The sequence below is a fragment of the Callorhinus ursinus genome, unplaced genomic scaffold (assembly GCF_003265705.2).
Source record: "Callorhinus ursinus isolate GAN/ISIS: 27379988/994484 unplaced genomic scaffold, GSC_fseal_2.0 scaffold9, whole genome shotgun sequence".
NCBI lineage: Eukaryota > Metazoa > Chordata > Mammalia > Carnivora > Otariidae > Callorhinus > Callorhinus ursinus.
Genome location: NW_027397071.1, coordinates 60,845,985 through 60,871,571, shown reverse-complemented (window position 1 = coordinate 60,871,571; position 25,587 = coordinate 60,845,985). Strand labels below are relative to the sequence as shown.

General features: G+C 35.7%; 1 protein-coding gene across 4 annotated transcripts in view; it reads right to left on the bottom strand.

Annotated features, from left to right (window-relative positions):
• EPS15 (epidermal growth factor receptor pathway substrate 15) overlaps positions 1–25,587 on the bottom strand; it is a 139,659-nt gene that overhangs the window by 79,364 nt on the left and 34,708 nt on the right. For 3 of the 4 annotated variants that reach the window (XR_012379485.1, XM_025871587.2, XM_025871588.2), the window contains exons 3-11: positions 22,778–22,867; positions 21,663–21,710; positions 18,120–18,215; positions 15,763–15,828; positions 14,289–14,414; positions 12,171–12,230; positions 3,486–3,575; positions 2,372–2,517; positions 611–767 (exon numbers count right to left, since the gene is read on the bottom strand). Coding sequence is in view for 3 of the 4 variants with exons in the window: in XM_025871587.2 (XP_025727372.1) it covers positions 611–767; positions 2,372–2,517; positions 3,486–3,575; positions 12,171–12,230; positions 14,289–14,414; positions 15,763–15,828; positions 18,120–18,215; positions 21,663–21,710; positions 22,778–22,867 (879 nt within the window). In the remaining variant the exon portion in view is untranslated. Of the gene's footprint in view, positions 1–610; positions 768–2,371; positions 2,518–3,485; positions 3,576–12,170; positions 12,247–14,288; positions 14,415–15,762; positions 15,829–18,119; positions 18,216–21,662; positions 21,711–22,777; positions 22,868–25,587 lie in introns of those variants that run through there. The other variant, XM_025871589.2, reaches the window with a different exon arrangement.

Below are 25,587 nucleotides of genomic sequence, written 5' to 3'. Positions count from 1 at the left end.
CAGATATGAAATTTGGCCATATGCTCAGGAAAAGAAGGTCATCTACATGGCAAAAACCACAAAGATTTCTTCTCAACAGGGTCCTGGGATCGAGCCCCGCATCAGGCTCCCTACTCCGCGGGAAGCCTGCTTGTGTTCCTGCTCTCACTGTCTCTCTCTGTCAAATAAATAAATAAAATCTTAAAAAAAAAAAAAATGACACCAAACAATCATAATCTCCTAGATTTTGTTTTCAAATTTGTATTAAGAGTGAATCATCAAATGAAACACAATAATTTAATTCCTATACATTTCATTTAAATTTTATACCTTATTCATAAAAATTCACAAATCCAAGGGGGGGGAAAGACCACATTTTTCCAATTTTTAGATTGGAAAATATGGTTGCCATATGTGTAATGAATGTTGGGGTAAATGAACTGCAGCCCAACGATGTCATACAAGGCGTTTGAACATATTTATAGACACAAACTGAACCACAAACAGTATACTGTTCTACTCCTAGCCAGATACATTTTCTCCACTGTTTCATTCAAATCAAGTCTGTCATCTAACACAGCACTTGTTTCTTTCTGTTAATACATTCAGGTTTTCTATTAAGTTGTCTTACCTTTTGTAAATTGGCCCTGTCTGATGGTGGAACCATCTCAGGAGTAAGAATGTGAGGAGGATCAATGCCCTTTATTAACTTTTGATTGATTAAGTGAAAAGCCAAGGCAAACTGATCTTTTGAAAGCTTCCCACAGTCCTTTGTGTCACATAATGTCCTGTACAAATAAACAAAACAAACAGAATATAAATGCTACAACTGCTATTCTAAAAATCCAGGGAAAAAGTAATAGGACTAGGTAGCTTTTTAAAAATGATCGGTTGAATTAAAAAAAAAACTCATATTTCTGTGTGTTTGGCCTGCCCAAAACTTAAACTCAAATGTTAGAAAAGAGAGATCAGCTAAAATGGTTTTAAAAAAAGAGAGAAAGAGAATGTTCACCTTGGTGCTGAGCAGAGGTCTCTTATCTGGGTTTGCTTTGTGCTTCCTTACCAATTTCCAGAACCACTACAGAGTAAGAGTTGTGATGGGCCAAAGAATCCCAACGTTCTCAACATTAAAAGATGTTAAAAATGAAACCTAAGTTTCAACAAATTTGGTTCATTAGTGGCGTTAGAATGATTCTAAAACAAGCAAAAATTTCCACGTTGGCTTGCTTCCTGCAACTCTAGGGAGTAGGCGGATATAAGGATCACCAAGTCAAAGCAGAAACAACAGCTGCAAATGGAGATCACATGTGAAGAGAAGGCAGCAATGTGGAAAGCTTTACAAAATCACTTGAAGAGAAACAGCAAATGTTTTACCCTGTTTACTTTTGTCCTTCCCTCCTCCCTCCCTCTCTCTCTCTCTCTCTCTAAAGCTCAGCTTTCTGAAATCCTGATCTGTTTCATTCATTGAAACCCAATGTGGCCTGATGAACAGACTATGGGTAAGTTGTCAAAGAAACCCTGAATTCCAGCTTCTCTACTTATTTCTTCTTGTGACCTTGAACAAATTTTTTTAACCTCTTCAAGCCTTAGTTTCTTCATCTATAAAGTGGAGATAACACACATTCTGCAAGGTTACAGTGAGAATTAAAGGTAAAGTACATAAAGTCTGGGCATATTGCCAAGCCCATGACAACTGCCATTTATTGAGCACACTGTCTGGCCTAGGCTCTTGAAAGTGGCAGTTATTATTAGTTACACATATTTAATCTTTCCCAGTCTTGAGTTCTTGTTCCTCTTAAGGCAGACCTACTGTCCTCATTTGTTCTTTTCTAAGTACCTCTTTGCAGCTATGTGGTTCCACATCTGATGTTTGCTGCCTCATGAAAACCTCAAAATAACCTCTGGTATAGTCAGGTGGACTGCCAACAGGCATACTATAATTTTCATATGCATGGTCTCATTTAACATGATATGCACTAGAGACACTCAAGTTTGTTTTAGGAACAAGTGTGTACTCTCTATGTAAAGGTATAACAGAATACATATGCCCTACAGAATTATAAGAGCACACCTTGAAGATACTGTTTTGTATATTGTTTAAATTTCAGATTTTTTGATTCTCCCTTAAAAATTTAAGTTTAATTGATATAAACAAATGCTGCATTTTAACATTTTAATAATCATTAACTGACATTGTCAATCTTATAAAACAGGTAATCCATTCTCAAGCTTTTATCCATTATCCAGAAGAAATTCTCATATTTAAATTTTCTCTACAAAAAATTCTGAAACAAAACTGTCCAATTTACAAATGCCTAAAAATAAGAATGCACAAAACAGGAGTTATACAAAACCATATTTGTTTTCTAAATCAATTTAAATAAAATCTTACCAAATATGGGCTAGTAAGTTAGAAGGTAAACCTGTCTTCAGGAAGATTTCACGGACTTCCAATCCAGACACAAAGCCATCCATATCTTTATCAGTTTTCAAGAAGATCTCATCATATTTAGCCTTTTCTGCAGGGGATACAACCCACTACAGGAAAGAAATAAAAATGAAAATAATTAAATATGTATAGATAGAGAGAGAGAGAATTTCTGACAGAATGAAACAGACTTTGAAATGTCATTCTTGCAATCCATGATAGTATCTGTCAAAATTCTGAGCAATTCCACCCCACTAACTGTACCATTCCATCACACCCTAATCAAAATGCTGTGGTGAAGAGAAAATTACAGAAGAAAAATATAGGTCAGTTGGGACTATACTTACAGATGCCCACTTCACTTTTTTCCTTTTAAGTAATGAGTAAATTCAAGCATAGTTAACTCTTGACTTATTAATGACCACATTAATATGGGTTAACTGTGAGTCTGTATAAACAAAATATTCAAAAAATTCTCAATCCCCATTTTTTATAGTTTCATTCAGCATTCTTAGCTGTAGCTGAATTAGCTGATTTGCATATCCTGCCGTTATTTTCCTTTACTCAGCCTGACAAGCAGCAGGCTGGAGGAAAAAAAGGCTCAAACAACCCAAAATTGGATAATTTGATCCCAAAGAATCAAGAGTTAACTGGGGATTAAAAAAACAAAAATATCTATTAACTATGCCCAGGCAAGCATGCCAGATTAGCATGGAGTATCTTCTGTCTCCAACTCTAATTCCAGGTAGATCAAGGCAAAGCCAATAAAACATCCATATGACCTAAGTAAGGCCAAATGCAGGAGAAGGATTATATGTCTTTTCCAGGACATGACATTATGCAGGTTCAACCAGAGGGTGCTCTAAATCTTTGATCCCTTTGATTGATCCTTCTGTCTTCATCAAGCAATCAACTGTTAAATGCCATGCACTTAAAAAAAAGTCCTTTAACACTGATAGATCTATACCTGTCTTAACGGTGCTTTGGTAGGTAAAATGCCTACAGGTGGTAAGGAGTGGTAAGGTTCCTCGGCTGATGCTGATGAGGGGATCAACCGCACAGAGCCTGATATACTGACCGTTTTTCTCTTAGAAGGTGGCACCAAGGCGGGAGGCAAGGACATTGGCACAGGTTCTTTCTCCAATGCGCAGTATACCAAAAACATGGCCTTCAAGAGAGATGAACGAGGGTCATATATATTAAAATCATTTAACAACACCGACCCACTGAACTGATTATTGTTCAACACAAAGCAGCTTCAAGCTGTCTCAAATTCTTTTTTTTTTTTTTTTTAAGAAATTAGGCTAGGAAAGAAAGAAGGAGGAAAAGAGAGAGAGAGATGAAAGGAAGAAAGGAGAAAAGGAAATAAATCAAAGCTAAGCAACTTATAGGAATATATCCAAAGTAGCAAAAACTCAGACACACACCCTTCAATTAAAGATCTTGCAATGTCAAAAGCAAACAATCTGGGAAAAAGATATTTGCAAAGAAAGAGCTAATCTCCCTAAAAAGAGTCCCTAGAAATTAACAGAAGAAAAAAACAAAATCCAATAGGAAAATGGGTAAAGAGTAAAAACAGGTATTTTACAGAAAAGTAAATACTACAAATGGTCTATAATATACAAAAATATGCTCACTTTCACAAGAGAACTTCAAATTAAAACTATATTAAAATACCATTTTCCACTTAACTGGCAAAAATCCGAAGTTTCATAACTCACGTTGTTAACTACACTAGGCAAACAGGCACCCTCAGACGTTGCTAGTGGGGGCTCAAACTGGTACCAAGCCTATGCAGGACAAATTGGCAATGACTACCAAATTTATTTACTTCTCCTTTGGCTCAGCAATCCCCCATTTGGGAATCTACCCTCAGACTTACCTGCCTCCATAAAAAAACACTGTGAAAAAGATTGTTAATCACAGAATTCTTTGTAGCAGCACCCAAGTGCTCAACCACAAAAGACTGGTTTTAAACAATTATGATACAGCTATACAATACTATGAAACAAAAGCAAAAACAAAAACCAACGAACCAAAACCACTGAAAACATTCTCTATCTTAACTGCAGTACCTTCACAAATATATACAATTATCAAAACTCATCAAATTATATACTTAAATTGAATGCAATTCACTGTATGTAAAGTAGTTCTTCAATAAAGCTGACCCAGGCAGTGGAGGGGGCGGGGCGGGAATCGTAGAGCTCTCTATGTGAAGATACCCAAGTACAGTGTTAATGTGTATAACAGTGTGTATAGTGTGTTATCTTTTGCGGTAAGGGAGTAATATTTATTCATATGTGTTTATATTTGCATTTTAGAAGTCTAGAAGAATGAACAAGAAACTAAGAAACATGGTTGATTATAGAGTGGGTATAAATGAACAATGAGGGCAAGGACGGAACCAAATTTTTTTCCACTGAATATCTTCTTATATTGTACTGCTTTCTGAACCATGAAAATGTATTACTTATTTAAAATTATTTTTAATTATTAAATACATAAAGCATTTGCACAAAGTGGAACCACCTACATATAGAATGTTCCAGGATAGTCCCTTCATTTTAAAGAATTCAAGACACCTTCAAGACTTTCAAAAGATAGTTTCCATGACAACCTTCAAGCATATGAAATTGCTCAAAGCAACCTGGAACCTCTGGGGCGCCTTGGTTGCTCAGGTCATAATCCCAGGGTCCTGGGATCAAGCCCCGCGTCCGGCTCCCTGCTCAGCGGGAAGCCTGCTTCTCCCTCTACCACTCCCCCTGCTTGTGTTCCATCTTTCGCTGTCTCTGTCTGTCAAATAAATAAATAAAATCTTAAAAAAAAAAAAAAAGCAACCTGGAACCTCCAAAAAGATTCTAACAGCAACCGGGAGGAAGCTTAAGTACTTAATTATTTTTTTTCTACTGAAAATAACATTTTTCGGTGGCGCCTGGGTGGCTCCGTCGTTAAGCATCTGCCTTCAGCTCAGGTCATGATCCCAGATTCCTGGAATCAAGCCCCACATCGGGCTCCCTGATCCGCGGGAAGCCTGCTTCTCCCTCTCCTACTCCCCCTGCTTGTGTTCCCTTTCTTGCGATGTCTCTGTCAAATAAATCAACAAAATCTTTTATTAAAAAATAATAATAATAATATTTTTCCCCAAAAAAAGTTTGCTTACAATTCTAAGTTAAGTTTTATGGGGCTTTCAAATCAGTATTTATTGAGCATCTAATACAACAACACTGATCCCTGATTTCTGTGATTACAAATATTTTATGTATGAAGAAACTGAAGCTCAGAGATGCTAAGTAACTTGCCTGATATCTTTTAAGATAGTATAGCGTTCAAACAGATCCGGCTACAAAGCTCTTGTTTTTCTCAGATTTGATAGCTTCATTAGGAGTACACATATAATTTTACAACACCATGTTCTCCTCCACAAAGGATAAAACTAAACTTACACCCAATGGGACCCAAATTGTAGCAGGTATCAGAATTACCTGGACAACTTTATAAAGCACAAATTTTTGGGCTCCACTCCCAGAATTCTAGAATCATTAAGTCTGGGTTGGGCCTGGTATTTTAAATTTCTAAGAAGTCTCCAAGGATGCTGATGCTCTTTGTCCTGGGACCATATTTAACGGTTTGGCCCAAACCAAGAATTCTCTTCTTCCCATTCACTAGTCAACTTGAAGAATTCAATTTAGTTTTAGAAACACACAAACTTTATTAACTTCAAAGGCTTGAAACTCCAGAGTGAAAACAATCTGGCTAGCACATACTTTCAACCAAATTCATGATATAGGCAATATTATTAAATTGGCACTGAGCTAAAAGAAGTGACTAACATGCACATTAAAGGTCAGCATCCCTCTTGATGCAGATGGGAGTCATTTCCTGGAAAAGAAGACACTAGAAGCAAAAAAGCTATGTCAGCTATCTGCTGCCAATAGACAACACATTTTTTGAAAGTTAAAAAAAAAATTATCATTAATTTCATGTTGCGTTGAAAATAGTTTCCCTGACAAAACTGAAGCCAAAAAATTTTCTACCAAATAAAACAAAAAAGTGAATAGTATACTGCAGGGTTGTGATTTTTTTTTATTATTATATTGTACTTCATCCTAATCAAAGCCTGCCATTGAAACAAATATAGCAACTAAAGCAAATGATGCACCATATTCACCGAAAGAAAAAAAGAAAAAAATCTGGCAAAATCAAGCCTAAGGTTTCTCAGTGATAGCAGGGAAAGAGGGGATTTAGTTTTACTATTGCAGTCAATTACCAGTAGTTTCTCACTTTGTTTTCTTTTTATTCTCTGTGCTTTTAGGGAGCATTCTCAAATTTTCGGGGCCATCAGAATCTCTGAGAGGGCTTCTCTGCCCCTACCCCAGAGATTCTGATTTAGTTGGGCTGGGCTAAGGCCTAAGACTCTGCATTTCTAATAAATTCTCTGGTAATGTTGATGTTGCTGATGGGAGACCATACTTTGAGAACCAGTATTTTAGGAGCTTCCTTTAGAGTTTTATTTGCTCATTCGTGTACTCAATCACTTGAACTGCCAGTTTTAATTTCTTAAAATAGCATTCTGGGATGAAAATAATGGGCATTTCCTATGTATGCCAAGTAATACAAGTTTTCTTCATCAATTTAATTCAACAAAATATTTACTGAGAAATCTCTAGCCACCAGGCACTGTGCTAGGCACTAGAAATAGAAAACTAAAAAGATATTTTATGTTTACCACCCGATAGAACTAGCAAATATGTAACAAGTTAACTTCAGTACAATGTGACCATGTTAATATAAATACAGTTAATAAATCTCAAAGTGCCAAAAACTCTTCACATGAGGACCCAACAAATGCTACTGACTAAAATTTAGACCACATACTTGACAGAAAAACTTAAGGCCTAGTAAGAATGTAAAAACCAGTACAAAGATATGAAGACAGAATACAAAGTAAAAAGGGCATGAGTCTGCCTCTCCAGAGAACAGAATAGGAAAAGAGGAAAATAATAACTTCATAGTGAAGAAATCTGGCAAACACCATCTTTACCAAGTGACGAAGATTAACATCACCAGTAATGGCATGTGGACACTATGTATCCCCTGATAAGTGTGATGAAAAAGGCATTTCACACCTGTGGTATTCTTTCCAAAAACCCACACCTCTAGTCTATCCATGAGAAAAACATCAGACAAACCTAGATTGGCAGACCTTCTACAGGATACCTAGCTAGTGCTCCTTGATAATGCCAAAGTCATAGAAGCTAGACAGAAAAACTATCATATACTAGGAGACACCAAGAAAATGCAAATCAAACCACTATGAGATAATACCTTACACATGTCAGACTAGCCAGAATCAGAAAGACAAGAAATAACAAGTGTCAGCAAGGATGTGGAGAAAAAGGAATCCTGTTGTACTGTTGGTGGGAATGTAAACTGCTGCAGCCACTGGAAAAAAGTATGGAGGTTCCTCAAAAAATTAAAAAACAGAAATATTATACGACCCAGTAATTCCACTACTGGGTATTTACCCAAAGAAAACAAAAACTCTAATTCAAAAAGATGTATGCACCTCCATGTTTATTGCAGCATTATTTGCAATAACAAAGCACCCCAAGTGTCCACCGATAGATGAATGGATAAAGAGATGTGGTACACACACATGGGAATATTATTCAGCCATAAAAAAAGAATGAGATCTTGCCATTTGCAATAATATGGATAGCCCTGGGTGGCTCAGTTGGTTAAGCGACTGCCTTTGGCTCAGGTCATGACCCTGGAGTCCCAGGATCGAGTCCCGCATCGGACTCCCTGCTCAGTGAGAAACCTGCTTCTCTCTCTGACCCTACCCCCTCTCATGCACTCTCTCTCTCTCAAATAAATAAATAAAATCTTTAAAAAAAATAAAATAATATGGATAGCCCCAGAGAATACAATGCTAAGTGAAATAAGTCAAAGACAAATACCATGATTTCACTCACATGTGGACTCTAAGAAATATACAAACAAACGAACAAACAAAAGAGAAAACAAACAAGAAAATAGACTCTTAAATACAGAGAACAAACTGGTAGTTGCGGGGGGGGGGAAGGGTGAAATAGATAAAAGAGATTAAAAAGTACAAACTTCCAGTTATAAAATAAATAAGTCACAGAGATGAAAAGCACAGCATAGGGAATATAATCAATAAGATTGTAATAACATTGTCTGGTAACAGACAGTAAATATACTTATTGTGGTTATTGTGGTTACTGAGCAATGTATAGAATTGTTGAATCATTATGTTGTACACCTGAAACTAATACAATACTATATGTTAATTATATTATTTCAATTAAAAAAAAGTTACAAAATCTGAAGAGTAAAAAAAAAACTATGGACTATGTTGCCCCATTCATGAAATAAAAAGATGGAAAAAGATTTATCAGGCAAAGTCTACCAAAACAATGCTAGTGAGACTCCTGATATTGACAAAACCACAAGGAAAATCCTAGAACCAAAAGGACTAAATTAACCAAGTAAAATCTAGAATTTTAGTTACCAAAAAATGTTCTAAAATCTTCTGGGGTTAGGAGGTGAAGAAGAAAAAAGCGAAAATAATCTAAAGGACTTGTTATATTGGAGTGAAGGTTAACTTACTTTCAGCTACTGGAGAAAGTATGATTAAGTACAGGGATAGGTGTTATTAACCATTAATGGCATAAACATTGTAACAGAGTTTCCACTTTAATGAGAAGGGAAAATTCAATGAATCACTACTTGATAACCAGGAACAATAGGAACAGGAAAAAAAAGAGAAAATAATAATGTTAAATAAATAAGGTAGGGGGAATAAAATCAATATCTGCATCATTATCTTAAAAGACAAAAACTGTCAAATTAGGTAAAAAACTGAAACACGGCAACATGCTGTTTTCAAGAGATACATTTTAAATATAAGAAATACCAGGTAATCCAGATAAAAAGAGAACAGAGGTAGTAGAAATATCATATGAAGAGTGCCTGGGTGGCTCAGTTGGTTAAACATCTGACTCTTTCTTTTTTTTTAAAGATTTTATTTATTTATTTGAGAGAGAGAATGAGAGATAGAGAGCACGAGAGGGAAGAGGGTCAGAGGGAGAAGCAGACTCCCCGCCGAGCAGGGAGCCCGATGCAGGACTCAATCCCGGGACTCCAGGATCATGACCTGAGCCGAAGGCAGTCGCTTAACCAACTGAGCCACCCAGGTGCCCTAAACATCTGACTCTTGATTTGGGCCTAGGTCATGATCTCAGGGTGGTGGGAGGGAGCCCCCAGTCGGATTCCATGCTCAGCAGGGAGTCAGCTTGAGATTCTCTCTCTCCTTTCCCTCCCTTTCCGCCCCTCCCCCACAACTCATGCACACTTTCTCTTTCTCAAATAAATAAATAAATCTTAAAAAAATATATATCACATGAGCTGGAATCCAAAACTAAAGGCATGATAAAGTTGGAAAGCATTTCTGAGGAATGCACATAGAAAGAAAGCAAATGTGCAAAATGTTAAAATTAGTAAATCTAGGAGAAGGCATATGGATGTTCACTATTTTTTTTAAGTAGTAACTTCCTATAAATGCGTCATTCATTCTTAAATTATTCTTACTTTTATTTTAAAAAAGAGTAGGTTACCTAGTAAAAGGCTTCAGGGCATATAAGATAAACTGTGTTTAATCACTTACCTTAGCACATACTCCCATTAATCAAATGACGGTAATACTATTCTCCATCTGTCTTAACTATGCTTATAGAAATGCTTCTTTGAAATTTTTAATTGTTGTCTTCATAAAAAACAAAAATCCCTCTACACATCTTACCAATGCAAAGATTTTATGCCAATATTCTTAACACAAAAGCTATTTATAAAAAGTTAATATATAGAGTTTGACAGTCTTTCAAAGTACATTAGCCAAATCTCAATATACCACTTTCTTTCCCAAAAACACCACACAAACATTGAATCAACCTTTAATATATAGCTGGGAAAACTTTTGTCACCACTGTGAGGGGGTAGTCCCTGCCACTTTCCAACTATCACCCAAATTAAAATAAAAATACTAGGGACTTACGACTCAAGTCACACTTTAAGTTTCCACTTCTCAATTTTTTTTCAAATGTAATAATACTTATTCTTCCTATTTTATTTGGTTCTTGGGAGATAAAGAGAATAAAATTTATGAAAGGGCAAAAAAGGAAAAATAAGGCAATCCAGAAACAAAAACATAATCAATAAAATTGATATGATGAGTTTTTAGAGGTGTAGTATCTTCTGAGCAGAAATGTTGACACACCCAGGGAACATATGTAAAAACAGGTCATGAACTTGGCTAAGAAGAAAACCTCAAGAAATTTTTTTTTAAATGTTTTATTTATATATTTGACACAGAGAGAGAGAGCACAAAGCAGGGAAAGTGGCAGGCAGAGGGAGAAGCAGGCTTCCCGCTGAGCAGGGAGCCCGATGCGGGGCTCAATCCCAGGACCCTGGGATCATGACCTGAGCCGAAGGCAGCCGCTTAACCAACTGAGCCACCCAGGCACCCAAGAAATTTTTTAAATAGAGATTTTAAAGACCACATTCTCTAGGTGTAATCTAATCAAGCTAAAAGTGTATACATATGTAACTAAAAACCAAACAAACTTAACTACTTCGAAATTAGGAAATATATTCCTAAACAGATGATAAAAAAAACCTAAAAATTATCTAAAAAGTAGCAAAAAGGAGAATACTTTATATCAGCATCTATGGAATCCAGCTAAGTCGGTACTCAAGAGAAAACACATACTTTGAATGTTTTCAATATTAAAGATGATAAAAAATAAAGGGACTTAGTATTCATTTTCCAAAGTTGTTTTTTTTTAAAGGCAAACCAAAAGAAACTAGGAAGAACTAAAATAAAAGCTGAGAAGAACAAAAAAGTCAAAACATAATAAAAAGGATGATTACATCCAAAAGATGGCTCTTTTAAAAGATTTAAAACTAGATAAAATTCAATTAAACAAAAGATCTCTCAAGAGGGGGTAAAAATACACAAGATTTGGAATGAGAAATTAGCACAACCACAACCCCAGAAGAGATTAAAAGAATAATGCCAATCTGTCATGAGTTCGAAAAGTCAAAGAAATAGGTAATTTCTTAGCAAAATAAAGACAGAAAATCTGAACAGACTAATTTCCAAGTAAGAGATTAAAAGGGGGATTAGAGATTTACTATTCATGAGCTCACAGCAGAGTTGTATCTAGCCTTTAAGGAAGAGATGACCACAACTCTATTTGGAATTAACTTCCAATTTCCAAAGATGACATGTCTTCAGATAAGATGTCAAAACTTTCTCTGACTCTATAAATGAAGTGCAACTACAGTGTTATCCATGTTTTCTTTTAATAAAACAAATGTGAAAATCTGGGGGCATATATGAAGTAAAATTATTCCATAGCAGAAGGAGGTACTGAGATGTGGTGCCTGGTTAAGATGGAATAGGAAGGCTCAACACCACTCAGCATCTTTACAGTATATTATCCAAAGGAGATAATCCTATGTACCTTAAAGTCAAATAAAATGAAGATGGTAAGAACATACATTTTCTACTATCCATTTGTTTAAAAATATTTATTGACTACCTGTACACTTTAGATAAAAATACACATACCAACAACCTTAAGGAAATATAGTTTTCCTCTGAGGATAAACAGGAAAATTCTCACTTGAAAAACCATTAAGATGTTTAAGATTTTAAGAGCATTAGGTTACTTACAACTGCAAACTCATCTCTGTCAAGCATTCCATCATGATCAATGTCACTCAACTCCCAAACCTTAAAAAGAAAAGAACTGACAAAGATTAACGTTCTTTCATTTCATGTGCTACCTGTAAACACCAAATACATAAACGGGGGGCGGGGGGGAGGTGCGGAAGTTTCATCTAAACATTAAAATATCTATTTCTCAGAGAAATTTCATTTATGCTGAACATTTTATTATATCACTATTATATTCTTTATTAACATTATTGTAAAAAGTAATAATTCTTAATAGAAATATTTTTTAAATAAAAATTCCTTACAAAATTTTAAAGAAAATATTTTGTTTCTCTCAAGTAAGAAAACAATTATGTACACAGCACTTTAAACAGCTACAATGCTTTTTCACAAACATCATCTCAGTTAATTCATGCAAAAACTCCATGTGGTACTATCAACCTGCTTTTCGACATGAGGTGACAGGACTTAGTTAGGATCATGCGACCATTATTAAGTTATAGAATCAGTATTCAACATGAAGATTTCCAACTAAGTCCGTTATTATTTTCCATACAGAATCTCTGATCAACTAAAAGATAAATCTAGTGAATACTGTGTTATTAATTATGAACCAACTAATGTCCAGGGCTTACAAGAGAAAAATAAATCTAAAAGGACCTAGTAGATTTGATTTAAATATAGAGTAGATTCCATACCTTTAGACCAGCTATAAAACTATGTTAAATTTTTGAAAAGAAGATATTTAAGTCATTCAACAACAAAATTTTACTTGAGGAAGGAAGAGAAAGTATATTGGTAAGAGATTAGAATGGAGATAAGCCAGTGTCCAGTCATTAAATGCCTTGAAGGAATGTGGACTTTATCCTAAATGCAAAAGGAAGCTACTAAGAGGATTAGTTTATAAGTCAAAAAATAACAGGATTATATTTATAGTTTAGAAATCTCATACTGACCACATAGCAATGATTAATGAGAAACAATATGGAAAATGGCTTCTAAATTAGTATTTATTGAGCACCCAACCTATACAACACTGATCCAGTAGTACTCCTTCTGGTTGTGTGGTGGTAAGTCATTATCACCATCAGCATCACAGCAGCTAGCATCAAAGAACACGTACCAAGCACTGTGCTAAATACATAAATTATCACATTTAATCCTTACAACCCTATAAACTGGGATTCATCTTCATTTTAAAGATTAAAAAACTGATACACAGTTTTGATGATTCACCCAAGGTCACACATCTAAGAAATGGTGCAGACAGGATTTGACCCTACGTATTCTGACCAAGCAAGGGATTAAAGAAATGCCTGGAGGTTTAATGAGAATAGATAAGGTTTGTATTAAGAGGCCTAGAGAGAAATCATTATGGAAATAGCCCAAGAGTAGGGAAAGCCCAGATGAAGTTGGTGATCATGAAATTATGATGATACCAATCTTATTAGACTCTCAGTAGTCCATATGCAACCACAGAGAAGACACATAATTAGCTGAACACAAAGCTGGATTTTCACCAGCTCAGGGGAAAGTTAGAAAACATGGCAAAGGGAGCTAAAGATACCAACATGAAACTGTGGACCGAGTTGGGTGAGGAAAAAAATAAATTTGAAAAATGGAGAAAGTGAAGGACTCTGAGACTTAAAGGTCTTGTGAAGTTAAAGAATTGGTCTTCCAAGTAGTTATGAAAGAGATCTAGAAAGGTGTGAAGTTCTATTTAGAGAGTAGAACTAGTTATTTCAGAGATGAAACTATTCCTTATGGCAAGGCCCCATGATACAGCTATTAAGTAGGAAGCAGATATAAAATACTGACGGTCTCCAGAAATTAAATCAAGGAACTGGGAAATCAGAGCATACAGCACAAAGAAAAAAGGACCTACTCAAAGGGCTTACATATATAACTAATTTCAAGCACTCATATTTTAGAGGGAATATCAAATAAAATTAATTGGCAATAATTTTATATATTAAATCAGAACACAAAAAATTATATAATAATAAAATTTCAAAATAAGATCTAAGTATTTTTTAACAATGAGCTATAAATGCTCCTGGTAGATATAAAAGTAAGATACATAAAAATTACATTTAGAATTTAGTAATATCTTACTCTTCCAAGGATATCCACAGGTAACTTAGAGTTGAGCAACACTGGTTTCACTTTATCACCAGAGAGAAATCCATTCACTGGGCTTAAACTATCAAAAATTGCATCATATTTGGCCTTATCTTCAGACTATAATGTAAAAAAGATCACAAGTTAAATACTGGTGATAAGCATTTAACTGCAGTTATAAAAATCAAATCCTCAAAGAACAGGCAACATATTCTTAAAAATTATTTAAAAATACTTTTTGCTTTCATCAAAAAATATTATTATAAATAACAAATTAAAAGTTACTCAAGAGTCCAGTATCCCTTCCATTCCTTTTGTAGCTGGAACACCATGTTTGCTTTTCTGTTAGCTTAATCAAAATATTTTAGTGATAGGAAGGGCTTTGAGAGGAGCATCTAGTCCAACCCTCTCACTTAAATCCATAGCAAAGAAATAACTTTTGTGAGAACACTCAGCTAGTTAGTGACATTCTATGACTTTCTCAACATGGTATTAGTCACATTTCAAACTCAGATTTTAAAAAGAAAATAACCACCATAGGAATAAACATCAAGTTTCCCCCATTTTTCCCAAAGCAAGATTTCCTTTTCTTATTGATAAAAGGACATTCCCTAGAATCCTGGGAAGTTATCTGTATAACATAAAAAACTACTGTTTGTGGAGCACTTGGGTAGCTCCATCGGTTGAGAGTCAGACTCTTGATTTCTGCTCAGGTCATCATCTCAGGGTTATGAGATCGAGCCCCAGGTTGAGCCCCAAGTTGGGCTCCGCACTCAGAGGGGAGTCTGCTTGAGATGCTCTCCTTCTGCCCCTCCCCCCTCTTGCATGTGTGCTCTCTCTCTCTCTCTCTAAAATAAATAAATAAATCTTAAAAAAAAAAAACCCTATCATTTGTGATTTGCCCAAAGCCAGATCCCTATACTTTTTAGAATTAGTTAAGAACACACAAGCAGACCTACAAACCAAATGACTTTCTGACAAAACTGTTCATATTTATTAAAGGTCATTTGATCTGCTATATTCTAGTATTATTTAAAAATTACAAATTAAAAAATCTGGTAAGATAGCTATAACTAGTGTGATGTCTCCAAACAGATAAAATGACCCACTTCAGAAAAAGACTTAATACAAAACTGTTAAGTTTTAGAGCCATAAGGAGAATTATCTGGTTAACCATAATTTTCAAACAGGAAATAATACCAGTGGGGTGAACTACTTATTCATAAAATAGGATTATGACATCACCATTTTTAGTTTATACTGTAACAAATGAGATTAAGCCATATTGTCACAAAATGATTGACAGAACACTAAGATCTCTCAAAAGATTTCTAGTACTACTATTTTTCCTACAGTAAAAATGAAAATCTCATGCAGATTACAATAGATTTTGGAACTAGGGGAAGAGGATTATGTGGGTAGGAAGCAAAGCAGTGGTAAGGAAAAAGCAGTTACAAAGTTTACTTACTTTTACAGCCCATGGGAGCTCAGCTACAGAAGTTCCACTGATTAGCAAAGGACTACTGGTATCATGCTAGAAAGGAAAATAGGGCACATGAAGAGTTGAAAACCTCACATCAATAAACAACAAAGAAAAAGTGGTCTTTGGATTTAAATACATTCATACAAAATTTGGAACTCAAAGCACACACAACACTATTTTATATTGACTCTATTAGACTATCATCTAAATACAAATGAAACAAAAACGAAGTTATCTGAGTTAGCTGCATAAATGATATTAGAGCACTAACTGAAACATTTAAGTGTTATAGAAGAAATCTTATTACAACTGATATCAAGATAAAGATATCTCAATGTAACTAAAATATTTGTGGCCCTGTTAACTGATGACTTTTTTCCAGCACTATATAAGGAAAGCAAACTGGGACAAGAACCCAACTTAAGATTTCTTAAGTTACAAGTACATGAACCTATTAACAGCATACCCAAGTTGTTATATTTATCTGCTTGTAGAGACAGATGGATATATTGAAACATTTTTATAATAATATAGTTAGGAAACAAATCCCTAAATTAACCCTCTGATTCCATGCCTAAACTTACAAATGCAGAAATTCTCAAAACTGAAGCTGAATTCCTAATACTCAGACCAAATACTTTTAAAATACTGAATTTAAAAGCAACTAAGAGTCATAGTGCCTGGGTGGCTCAGTCTGTTAAGTGTCTGCCTTCGGCTTAGGTCATGATCTCAGGGTCCTGGGATCAAGCCCTGTGTCAGGCTTCCTGCTCAGCAGGGAATATGCTTCTCCCTCTCCTTCTAACCCTGACCAACCCTCACTCATGCTCTCTCTCTCAAATAAATAAATAAAATCTAAAACAAATAAACCAAAAAAAAGTAAGAGACATGAAACTTCTGAAAAGGGGGATAGGGTAGGGAGGACTAGCCCTATCAGATGTAAAAACAAATTACCAAATATGATAATTAAAACAATATGAGATGAGCATATGGATAAACAGATCAAAAAGAAGAGAAAAATCCAAAAAGAAACCAAAATACATGACTGAGGTGGCATTTCAAATCAGTAAGGAAAAAACTGGTTATTTAATAAACTGTATTGGGTCTATAAAGTAGCCAACTTGAAAAAAACATAAATTTGAATCCATACTCATACTTGATATCAAGACTAACATAAATGTGAAAAAAGAAACGATAAAAAATTAAATCCTATTAACTCATTTACATAAAGAACAATGACCTTATGGAAAAAAAATCACAATGTCAAAAGACAAATGACAAACTGGAGAAAAAATTGTGTGTGTGTGTGTGTGTGTGTGTGTGTGTGTAGCCTCTAGAATTCAATTTAAAAAAAAAGACCAATAACCTAAGAAAAATGGGCAAAAGCTTTAAACAGACATTTCACATAAAGGTAATGTAAATGGCCCCTAAGCATGACAAAAACTACTCAAACTCACTCTATAAAACCAGATGGGCAAATTAAAACTACACTTAACATTCCATTTGTCACCTCTCAAATTGACAAGGATCAAAGAGTTTAACAACAGTATGTTAGCAAAAGTGCACTCAGCCAATTGATGGCAGGACTGTAAATGAGTACAACCATTATGGAAGACAAGTTGATATTATGTATGAAAATTGCACAAATGAGCAAACTTCTGAAACAGCAATTCCACTTCTGAGAATATGCACATATAAATATATTTCTGCACATACAAAATGACATATATCCAAGATTATTTTTCATTGCAGCATTTTTTTAATAATAAAAGATTAGAAACAAGCTAAAAACCTATCGATAGGAAGTTAAATAAATTATGGTAAAGGGGAGGTGTGGGGGGATAGGTTAAACAGGTGATGGGGATTAAGGAAGGCACTTGCTGTGATGAGCACCGGGTGTTGTATGGAAGTGTTGAATCACTATACTGTACACCTGAAACTAGTATTACACTGTATGTTAACTAACTGGAATTTAAATAAAAACTTTAAAAATTTTATGTAAATAGAAGCAAGGAAATACTATACAGCTATAAAAAAGAATAAAGACGCTTTTATGTAAAGATCTCTAAAACATATTATTTAAAAAGGTATAGAATTGTGTTAATTGTACACTACTATCAATGTAAAATGAGGAAGTGGGTATTTATATTTCTTTATATACACATATAATAAGTCTGGAAGGATATATAAGAAACTAATAACAGCAGTAACCATTAAGAAAAAAAATCAGGTAGCTGGGTGATAGGGGTTAGGGGAATTTTTTTTAATATGGCAATTTTAATTTTTAAATCATGTAGTATCATTTTTTTAATTAAATACAATTTAAATTTAAGATCATTTCTTACAAATCTTGGTGGAGGGACAGCCAGGTTTAAGCTACTCAGTGAAACCTCCAATCCATTCTGGGCACATGCCACAAGACGCAAAGCAACAAAGAATTCCTGAGAAAGAGAAGCATGAAATTCAGTGCATTATCTATCCATCCATCCATCCACACACTTGCAATCTGAAAATATAAAACAATTCATAATTATTCCAAGATCTTTATGTAGCAACAAAAATAACAGCACATTTGCCTAAAAGCACTTGTTTTAAAATTAAGAAGATATATATGTACAAAGATGTTCTTAACATTATAAATAGCAAAAAGTATTAATGTAATGGGAAAATACTTAAATAAACTGTGATACATACGGATAGTGGAAATTATACAAAATTAATAAATACATGCTTCAAAAACATTTAATGATGTTAAAATTGTTTTTATCATTTAATTGAGGAAAAAGAGTCTGGAAAACGCCTAGAAGAAAATAACTGAATGTTATCAAAAGTCATCTCTGGATTTCAGATGATAAATTTTGAAACAGGGCCAATCACTGAAGTGACTCAACCACTGCTATTCCAGGAAAGCTACAGAGAATACAGAGCTACTGTGCAGCATCTAAAACAATTACATAACTGCCTGACTTCAAAATACTTGAAAATCTCTCCCAAAGGTCCTTGGATTTTTGGCACTTGAAACCTCAGTCCAAAATTTAATAAATAAATGCAGAGATGCTGGTTTCCAGCTGTTCTGAGTTAAAGTCAGGTCTGGGAAAAGACATAACAAATGCTTTTACTCCAGTTATAATCATTTAGAACTTAGTATAGTTGCTGATGCAATCAACTCATCACCACTTTTCTCAAACCTCCTATTCTCACCTATACCCTTCTTACCCAATTCCTAACCTATTCTTAGAACCTTGCAGGTTTGTCTGCTTTATACAATACCTTGCCTTCACTCACAAATTTCTTGAAAAGATGGTATTTCAAGATCTCCCCTTCCCTTTTCATTCACTCCACAAGCTTTTATACAATCTGACTTCAACTCCCACCATTAGCTAGAGAAACCAATGCCTATGTCACAAATAACCTCTTAGCTACCAAATACAATAGCCTCAAAAAACAAAACAAAACACAAAAAAACCCACCTCATCCCGCTTATTCTTTTGGAAGTCTGGACAGTATGATAACTCCCAGAAACTCTCTTCCACCAACATAGCTTCATAAAATTCTTCTACCTTTCCTCTGACCTTTCAAGTCTCTTCTCTTGGCGTCAATGCTTCCTCCAAACTTTATTTTTTTATTTTTTTTAAAGATTTTATTTATTTATTTGAGAGAGAGAATGAGATAGAGAGAGAGAGCATGAGAGGGGGGAGGGTCAGAGGGAGAAGCAGACTCCCCGCTGAGCAAGGAGCCCAATGCGGGACTCGATCCTCGGACTCCAGGATCATGACCTGAGCCGAAGGCAGTTGCTTAACCAACTGAGCCACCCAGGTGCCCCCTTTTGTTTTTTTTAATTTAAAAGATTTTATTTATTTGAGAGAGAGAATGAGATAGAGAGAGAGAGTATGAGAGGGGGGAGTCCTCCAACCTTTAAATGCTGGTATTCTGGGTGGCTGGGCAGCTCAGTTGGTTAAGCATCTGCCTTCAGCTCAGGTCATGATCCCAGGGTCCTGGGACTGAGCCCTGCAGGCTCCCTGCTCAGCAGGAAGTCTGCTTCTCCCTTTCCCTCTGCCCCTCCCCCTTCATGTGCTTGCACTCTCTCTCTCTCTCTCAAATAATTAAACTTTTAATAAATAAATAAATAAATGCTGGTATTCTGAGTACTCCAACATCAACCCTCTTTCCTTTCTCACTGATGAAATTCAATTACTCTTAGGTAATCAGGTCTACCCCCATAGTATGGACGGACTCTGAAGTGAAATAGTCCTGCATTAAATTCTAGTTCTGCTATTTAAAGTTGTGAGGCCATGGGCAAGTTAAATAAAATTTTTCTGCAAAATTTTTCTAATACCTACCTTGCCATGTATTATGAGGAACAAAATAAAAAACATACTATAGAAAGAAAACACCTACTGTCATTTTTGGCACATAGAAACTCAATAAATATTGGTTTCTTTTCTTTCCTTGATGTTAATTCAAAAATCTGTTTCTCCAATGCAAATATCAAAGTTTAACTGCAGGGGCGCCTGGGTGGCTCAGTCGTTAAGCGTCTGCCTTCAGCTCAGGTCATGATCCCAGGTCCTGGGATCGAGCCCCGCATTGGGCTCCCTGCTCAGCGGGAAACCTGCTTCTCCCTCTTCCACTCCCCCTGCTTGTGTTCCCTCTTTCGCTCTCTGTCAAAAAATAAATAAAATCTTAAAAAAAAAAAAAAGTTTAACTGCAGAACCACAAATCCAGCCACCTGGATTTAACAAAGACAATTCAAACTCAACATCCAAAGTCCAGGAATATCAGTGAAGAATTTATTATACTACAAACTCATGAAGACAGAGACTACACCTGTCATGTACACCTCTGCATTTCCAAAGTGTGACTCAAAATAGGTACTCAAATATTTGCTGACTGAGCACACAGTACCCTGGCTGCCCATATGATGTTAGTCTTCCTATGTCTCCAATGGACCAACTGGCCCTCCTGCTCAGGGGCTCCAATGGGGACTACAATCTAACCCTGGAATCTTAATTAAGGGACTGGATATTCTGACCCTCTCATCTAAATTTCCCATCCCTTTTCTGAGTATGATGTTGTTTCAGCTATCCCATATGGGAGAATTAACTTTGAGTAGCAGTACTCAGCCAATGTATCAGCATGCAACAAGCTTGGAATTCAATCCTATGGAACTCTGAAATTCATCCCCAACAAGCTGAATTTCAAAGTACACTGATGGTATCCAATACCCATAAACGCTTTCATGTATTTCTAGTCTAGGGTTTACTTATGGCCTGTAAACCATTTTTTGGTTTATATGCCAAAAGTAAGACCTAGACCAGAATACTCACAAGTAAGTATACTGTACAAGAAACTGAATGTTGAAATCCTAACCTCCAAAGGTAATGGTATTAGGGGGTAGGGCCTTTGAGAAGTGTTTAAGACATCAGGGTGGGGCCCTCATGAATGGGATTAGTGCTTTAAAAAAGAGAGTCCAGAAAGATCCCTAGCCCCTTCTGCCTTGTAAGGATACAAGAAGCCCTGACCAAGGAGACAGTCCTCATCCAAACAGGCTGGGAGCCTGACCTTGTACTTCCAACCTCCAGAACTGTGAGCAATAAATTTCTGCTATTTATAAGCCAACCAGTCTGTGTTATCCTGTTAGAGAAGCCCCAACAGACTAAGACATTCCAGGAGAACAATGTCACCAAATGAACACTCACCTCTGGGAATCAGTTACTTTAATCAGTCTACTGAATTGGAAATATTTTCCAATATATTGTTATAACACTTGCCCTCGCAAAACCCTAATGTTGGTAAAAAACCAATTCCTAGTTTAAAATTAGAAAAAAGTCCTGGTTATTTTTTATTCTGAAGCACTCAAAAAATTTTTCGTATGTATCTCTGAATCTTACTTGTTTGTTCAGGATTCCTTTGCCATTTGTGTCAGCTAAATCCCAAATCTGAAATTCAGAAAGAAAAAAAAAAAGTCAATCTATATTTTAAACAAAAATCATCTTAAAGATAAATTAAATCCCTGTAATTTACAACTTCATTCTCTTTGGTCCTCAGATTTAAGAATCATAGAATTGAAAGTGGAAAGAAACCTTAGAGGTCATTTAGTGCAATCCTACAGAAAGAAACTAAGGCCCAGTGGAGATACTTACTCAAGAACATTCAAGGCATCAAGGAAAGAAGTGAAACCCAGGTTCTAACTTCCAAGTCCAATGCCTTTTTCATTAACCCAGGTTCTAACTCCAAATCCAATGCTCTTTCTACTAGAATCTACTACCTTGATTTTAGATTCATGTTAAGTTGATATTCTTCCTTATGGGCAAGTTGAAATAGTTCATGTTTATCTGTGAATAATTAAATTATTAACTTATAATAACTATTATCAATATCATGTATAAGGATTCATAGGGAGATTTAGCCAGAAGAGGGACTTTCCACTTTTTTGTGCTCTTTTCTAAGCCTCTCATCCCCAATTCTATTCACCACAAATTAAACACAGTTAGAGACAGTTATAATAGAGGAAGCAGAGATAGAGCCAACTCTCTGAGTGGGTGGCAAGGTTCCCAGTCTGCACTGTTTCTCCCCACAATACCCAAATGTACTATTACTTCCTCATTTCATCCCACTAAAAAGAAATTGGTTTTCTAAAAATCTGAAAAACACCTTACTTTTCAAAAGGGTAAATCACTGCACCACAAATTCCCCCCATTGCATTACTGTAACTACTTCAATGATTCAATTCTTACTTCTAAGTTTCTTGATGGTATCTTTCTAAATTTGCATCCAATTTATTTATACTACTAAATAAATATTCATTAATATGGGCGCCTGGGTGGTTGGTTGAGCGTCTACCTTCGGCTCAGGTCATGATTCCGGGATCCTGGGATCAAGTCCTGCAACGGGATCCCTGCTCCTTGGGGAACCTGCTTCTCCCTCTGCCTCTTTCTCTCTCATGAATAAATAAATAAAATCTTTTTAAAAAATAAAAATAAAAAATAAAATGAACAAATACTACCTTTCCAAGTATCAAGTCTGGAAGCCCTGATCTTTTCAGGAAAACAGCAGCATCAGAAGCCAATACCCTTCCAGTATTGCCTGTATCAACCTGAAAAGATACAAACCATAAGTTGATGACAACCACAAAGACAAAATTATCATCATTTTACCTGCCTTCCTCCCTGTGACTTGGGAACTGGCTTTTTCAAAAAGGGAACAGGAATCCTTTGACTAACAAAGGCAAGAAATATATGGAGAACCACATGTGTAGAATACCATCTCAATAGCACTGGCAATTTACAAAGTTTTTTTATATCACACCCATTACACAAATGGGAAAACTGAAGCTCAGAGGAAGTAGAGCAAAATTAGGGGAGTCACAACATTAACATATATCTTCTGACTCTAAGTCTTCTATAGGTACCATTTAAATTCTTTTTTTTTTAAGACTTTATTTATTTATTTGACAGAGAGAGACAATGAGAGAGGGAACACAAGCAGAGGGAGTGGGAGAGGGAGAAGCAGGCTTCCTGCGGAGCAGGGAGCCCGATGCAGGGCTCTATCCCAGGACCCTGGGACCATGACCTGAGCTGAAGGCAGATGCTTAACGACTGAGCCACCCAGGCGCCCGGTACCCCTTAAATTCTAATAAATTCGGGGCACCTGGGTGGCTCAGTTAGTTAAGCGTCTGCCTTCAGCTCAGGTCATGATCCCAAGGTCCTGGGATCAAGCCCCATATCGGACTCTGCTCAGCAGGGAGTCTGCTTCTCCCTCTCCCTCTGTTCCTCCTCCTGCTCATGCTCTCTCTCTCGCAAATAAATTTATAAATAAATAAATTCTAATAAACTTAATAGTAACAGGAGGAAAAGGGCAGCATTTCCTGGAGAGGTCTTTTGACAAATGGGAATAGCTGTATATGTTATCTGTTTTTTTCAAACATCTTTAAATCATTAACTTCTCCTTTTATACTTATTCTTAGAAACTGCAACACTTAAAAAAAAAATCAAAGCTGTATCAGCTCTAAAACCAGCAGTGATTCCATAATAATCTTCAGGAAACATTTTAATAATTCTTAAGTTCCTAAAGCACATTAACAGAAACACATCATTTTAATTGATAGGGATTTTCCTTTAAAACAGAAAAATAGCTAAAAAAAAATGATTTTCATTTCTGTAAAAATTTCCTAAAGTAAAATTGTTTGTAAAAATGAAAAGTAAATTTTAAAAAAGTCATGGGAAAAGTAACATGATTCAAGGATATTTGTGAGCTAGCTGTTTTTCCAGTTTAGTTAAAAGATTTTGTTGTAAACATACACAAAGCATTTCAGACAGGCCAATCCCAGCAAAGACACAAAAGAGCAATCCTTTCTTTCAAAGGAATATTGGACAAATCAGGCACTCAGCAAAAAAGAAAAAATTGCCCAATCCAAATTTGGGGTAACAAGGAAGTACAAAAAGGGTTGAGAAACCTGCCTCTAAAAATCTGCAGAACTCCTTCTTCTTTGCCTACTCCCTGACTGGGGGGTTGGGGTGGGGGGACATTATCCCTAGCATGACCTAAACAGAAAGACCATCAAGGGAAACACTGATCAAACGCTCATGAAATATTTATGTATCATATTCCAATTTTACTATCTTCCATTCTTTTGGTTACTATAATAAATTAAAACACAGTCATTTAGTCTCTATCATGTACAGGAGTTTCTGTTATACTCTGACACTTGCCCAAAGGCTCGCTCTGCCATAAGCTACAGGTTAGAATCTGTGTCTTCATCAAAGACAAAGAAAGACAGTTTCAGAGCCTCATGGAAAGAACTATCCCACATAATCTGAATTATTAACCCTTCAAAACATAGACTTTTATATAAAGACTTCTGAGCTGATATCACTTTAGACAACTCTCAGACTGTACTGGTGAACTAAGTCAGAAAGAATATCTGGGACTATGCAGTCCAGAAGTAGTTTTATTTCATGAAATCAGACTCCTCACCCAAGATTCAGGGGAAGAAGAATTAATTACACAGGACTGAATAAACTGTTGAGGAATATTTAATTATGGTTATTAACTTGGAATACTATTGGTATTATTTTTAATATTCTGTTTTCTAATGGATATGTAGAAAAGCCCTTTCTTTTTTTCTCCTTATGTTATTTTTAACCCTCAATTTAGTAGGCTCTGCTTTGTAAACTGAATGAAATAGCTTTCAATGGTATCTGATTTTCACTGACCTTTCAGAACTCAAAAACAAATCTTTCAATGGAATGTCCTTATTTTTATGGCAATATAGTTATTAACAGGTTAATTTTTTCTTTTTCTCAGGATATAGTTGAATAAATAAACTGCACAAAATAAAGCACCTGGGTGGCTCAGTCATTAAGCGTCTGCCTTCAGCTCAGGTCATGATCCCAGGGTCCTGGGATCGAGCCCCATATCAGGCTCCCCCTCAGTGGGAAGCCTGCTTCTCCCTCTCCCACTCCCCCTGCTTGTGTTCCCACTCTCGCTGTCTCTCTCTGTCAAATAATTAAATAAAATCTTAAGAAAAAATAAGGCCTATGTGAGAATAGGTATCTTTTATTCAGAAAGAAAAAGCCACTATTAAGGAAAAAGGACTGACTTATGCAGAGACAATGTCTAGAAAGCCCTCCCAAGAAAAAGGGCCTGCAACCTGGTTTATAAGGTCCCAGACTCAGAGATAGTAAAGCAAGGTCACTTAGCAAGCTAGGAACCTTAGCAGATATGGGAAACCTCAAGATGAGATAAATTCATTCAAATTTATATGTGCTGCAGATGAAATATGGGGGAAAGAATTTCTAAGGTTTGGGTCCTGGT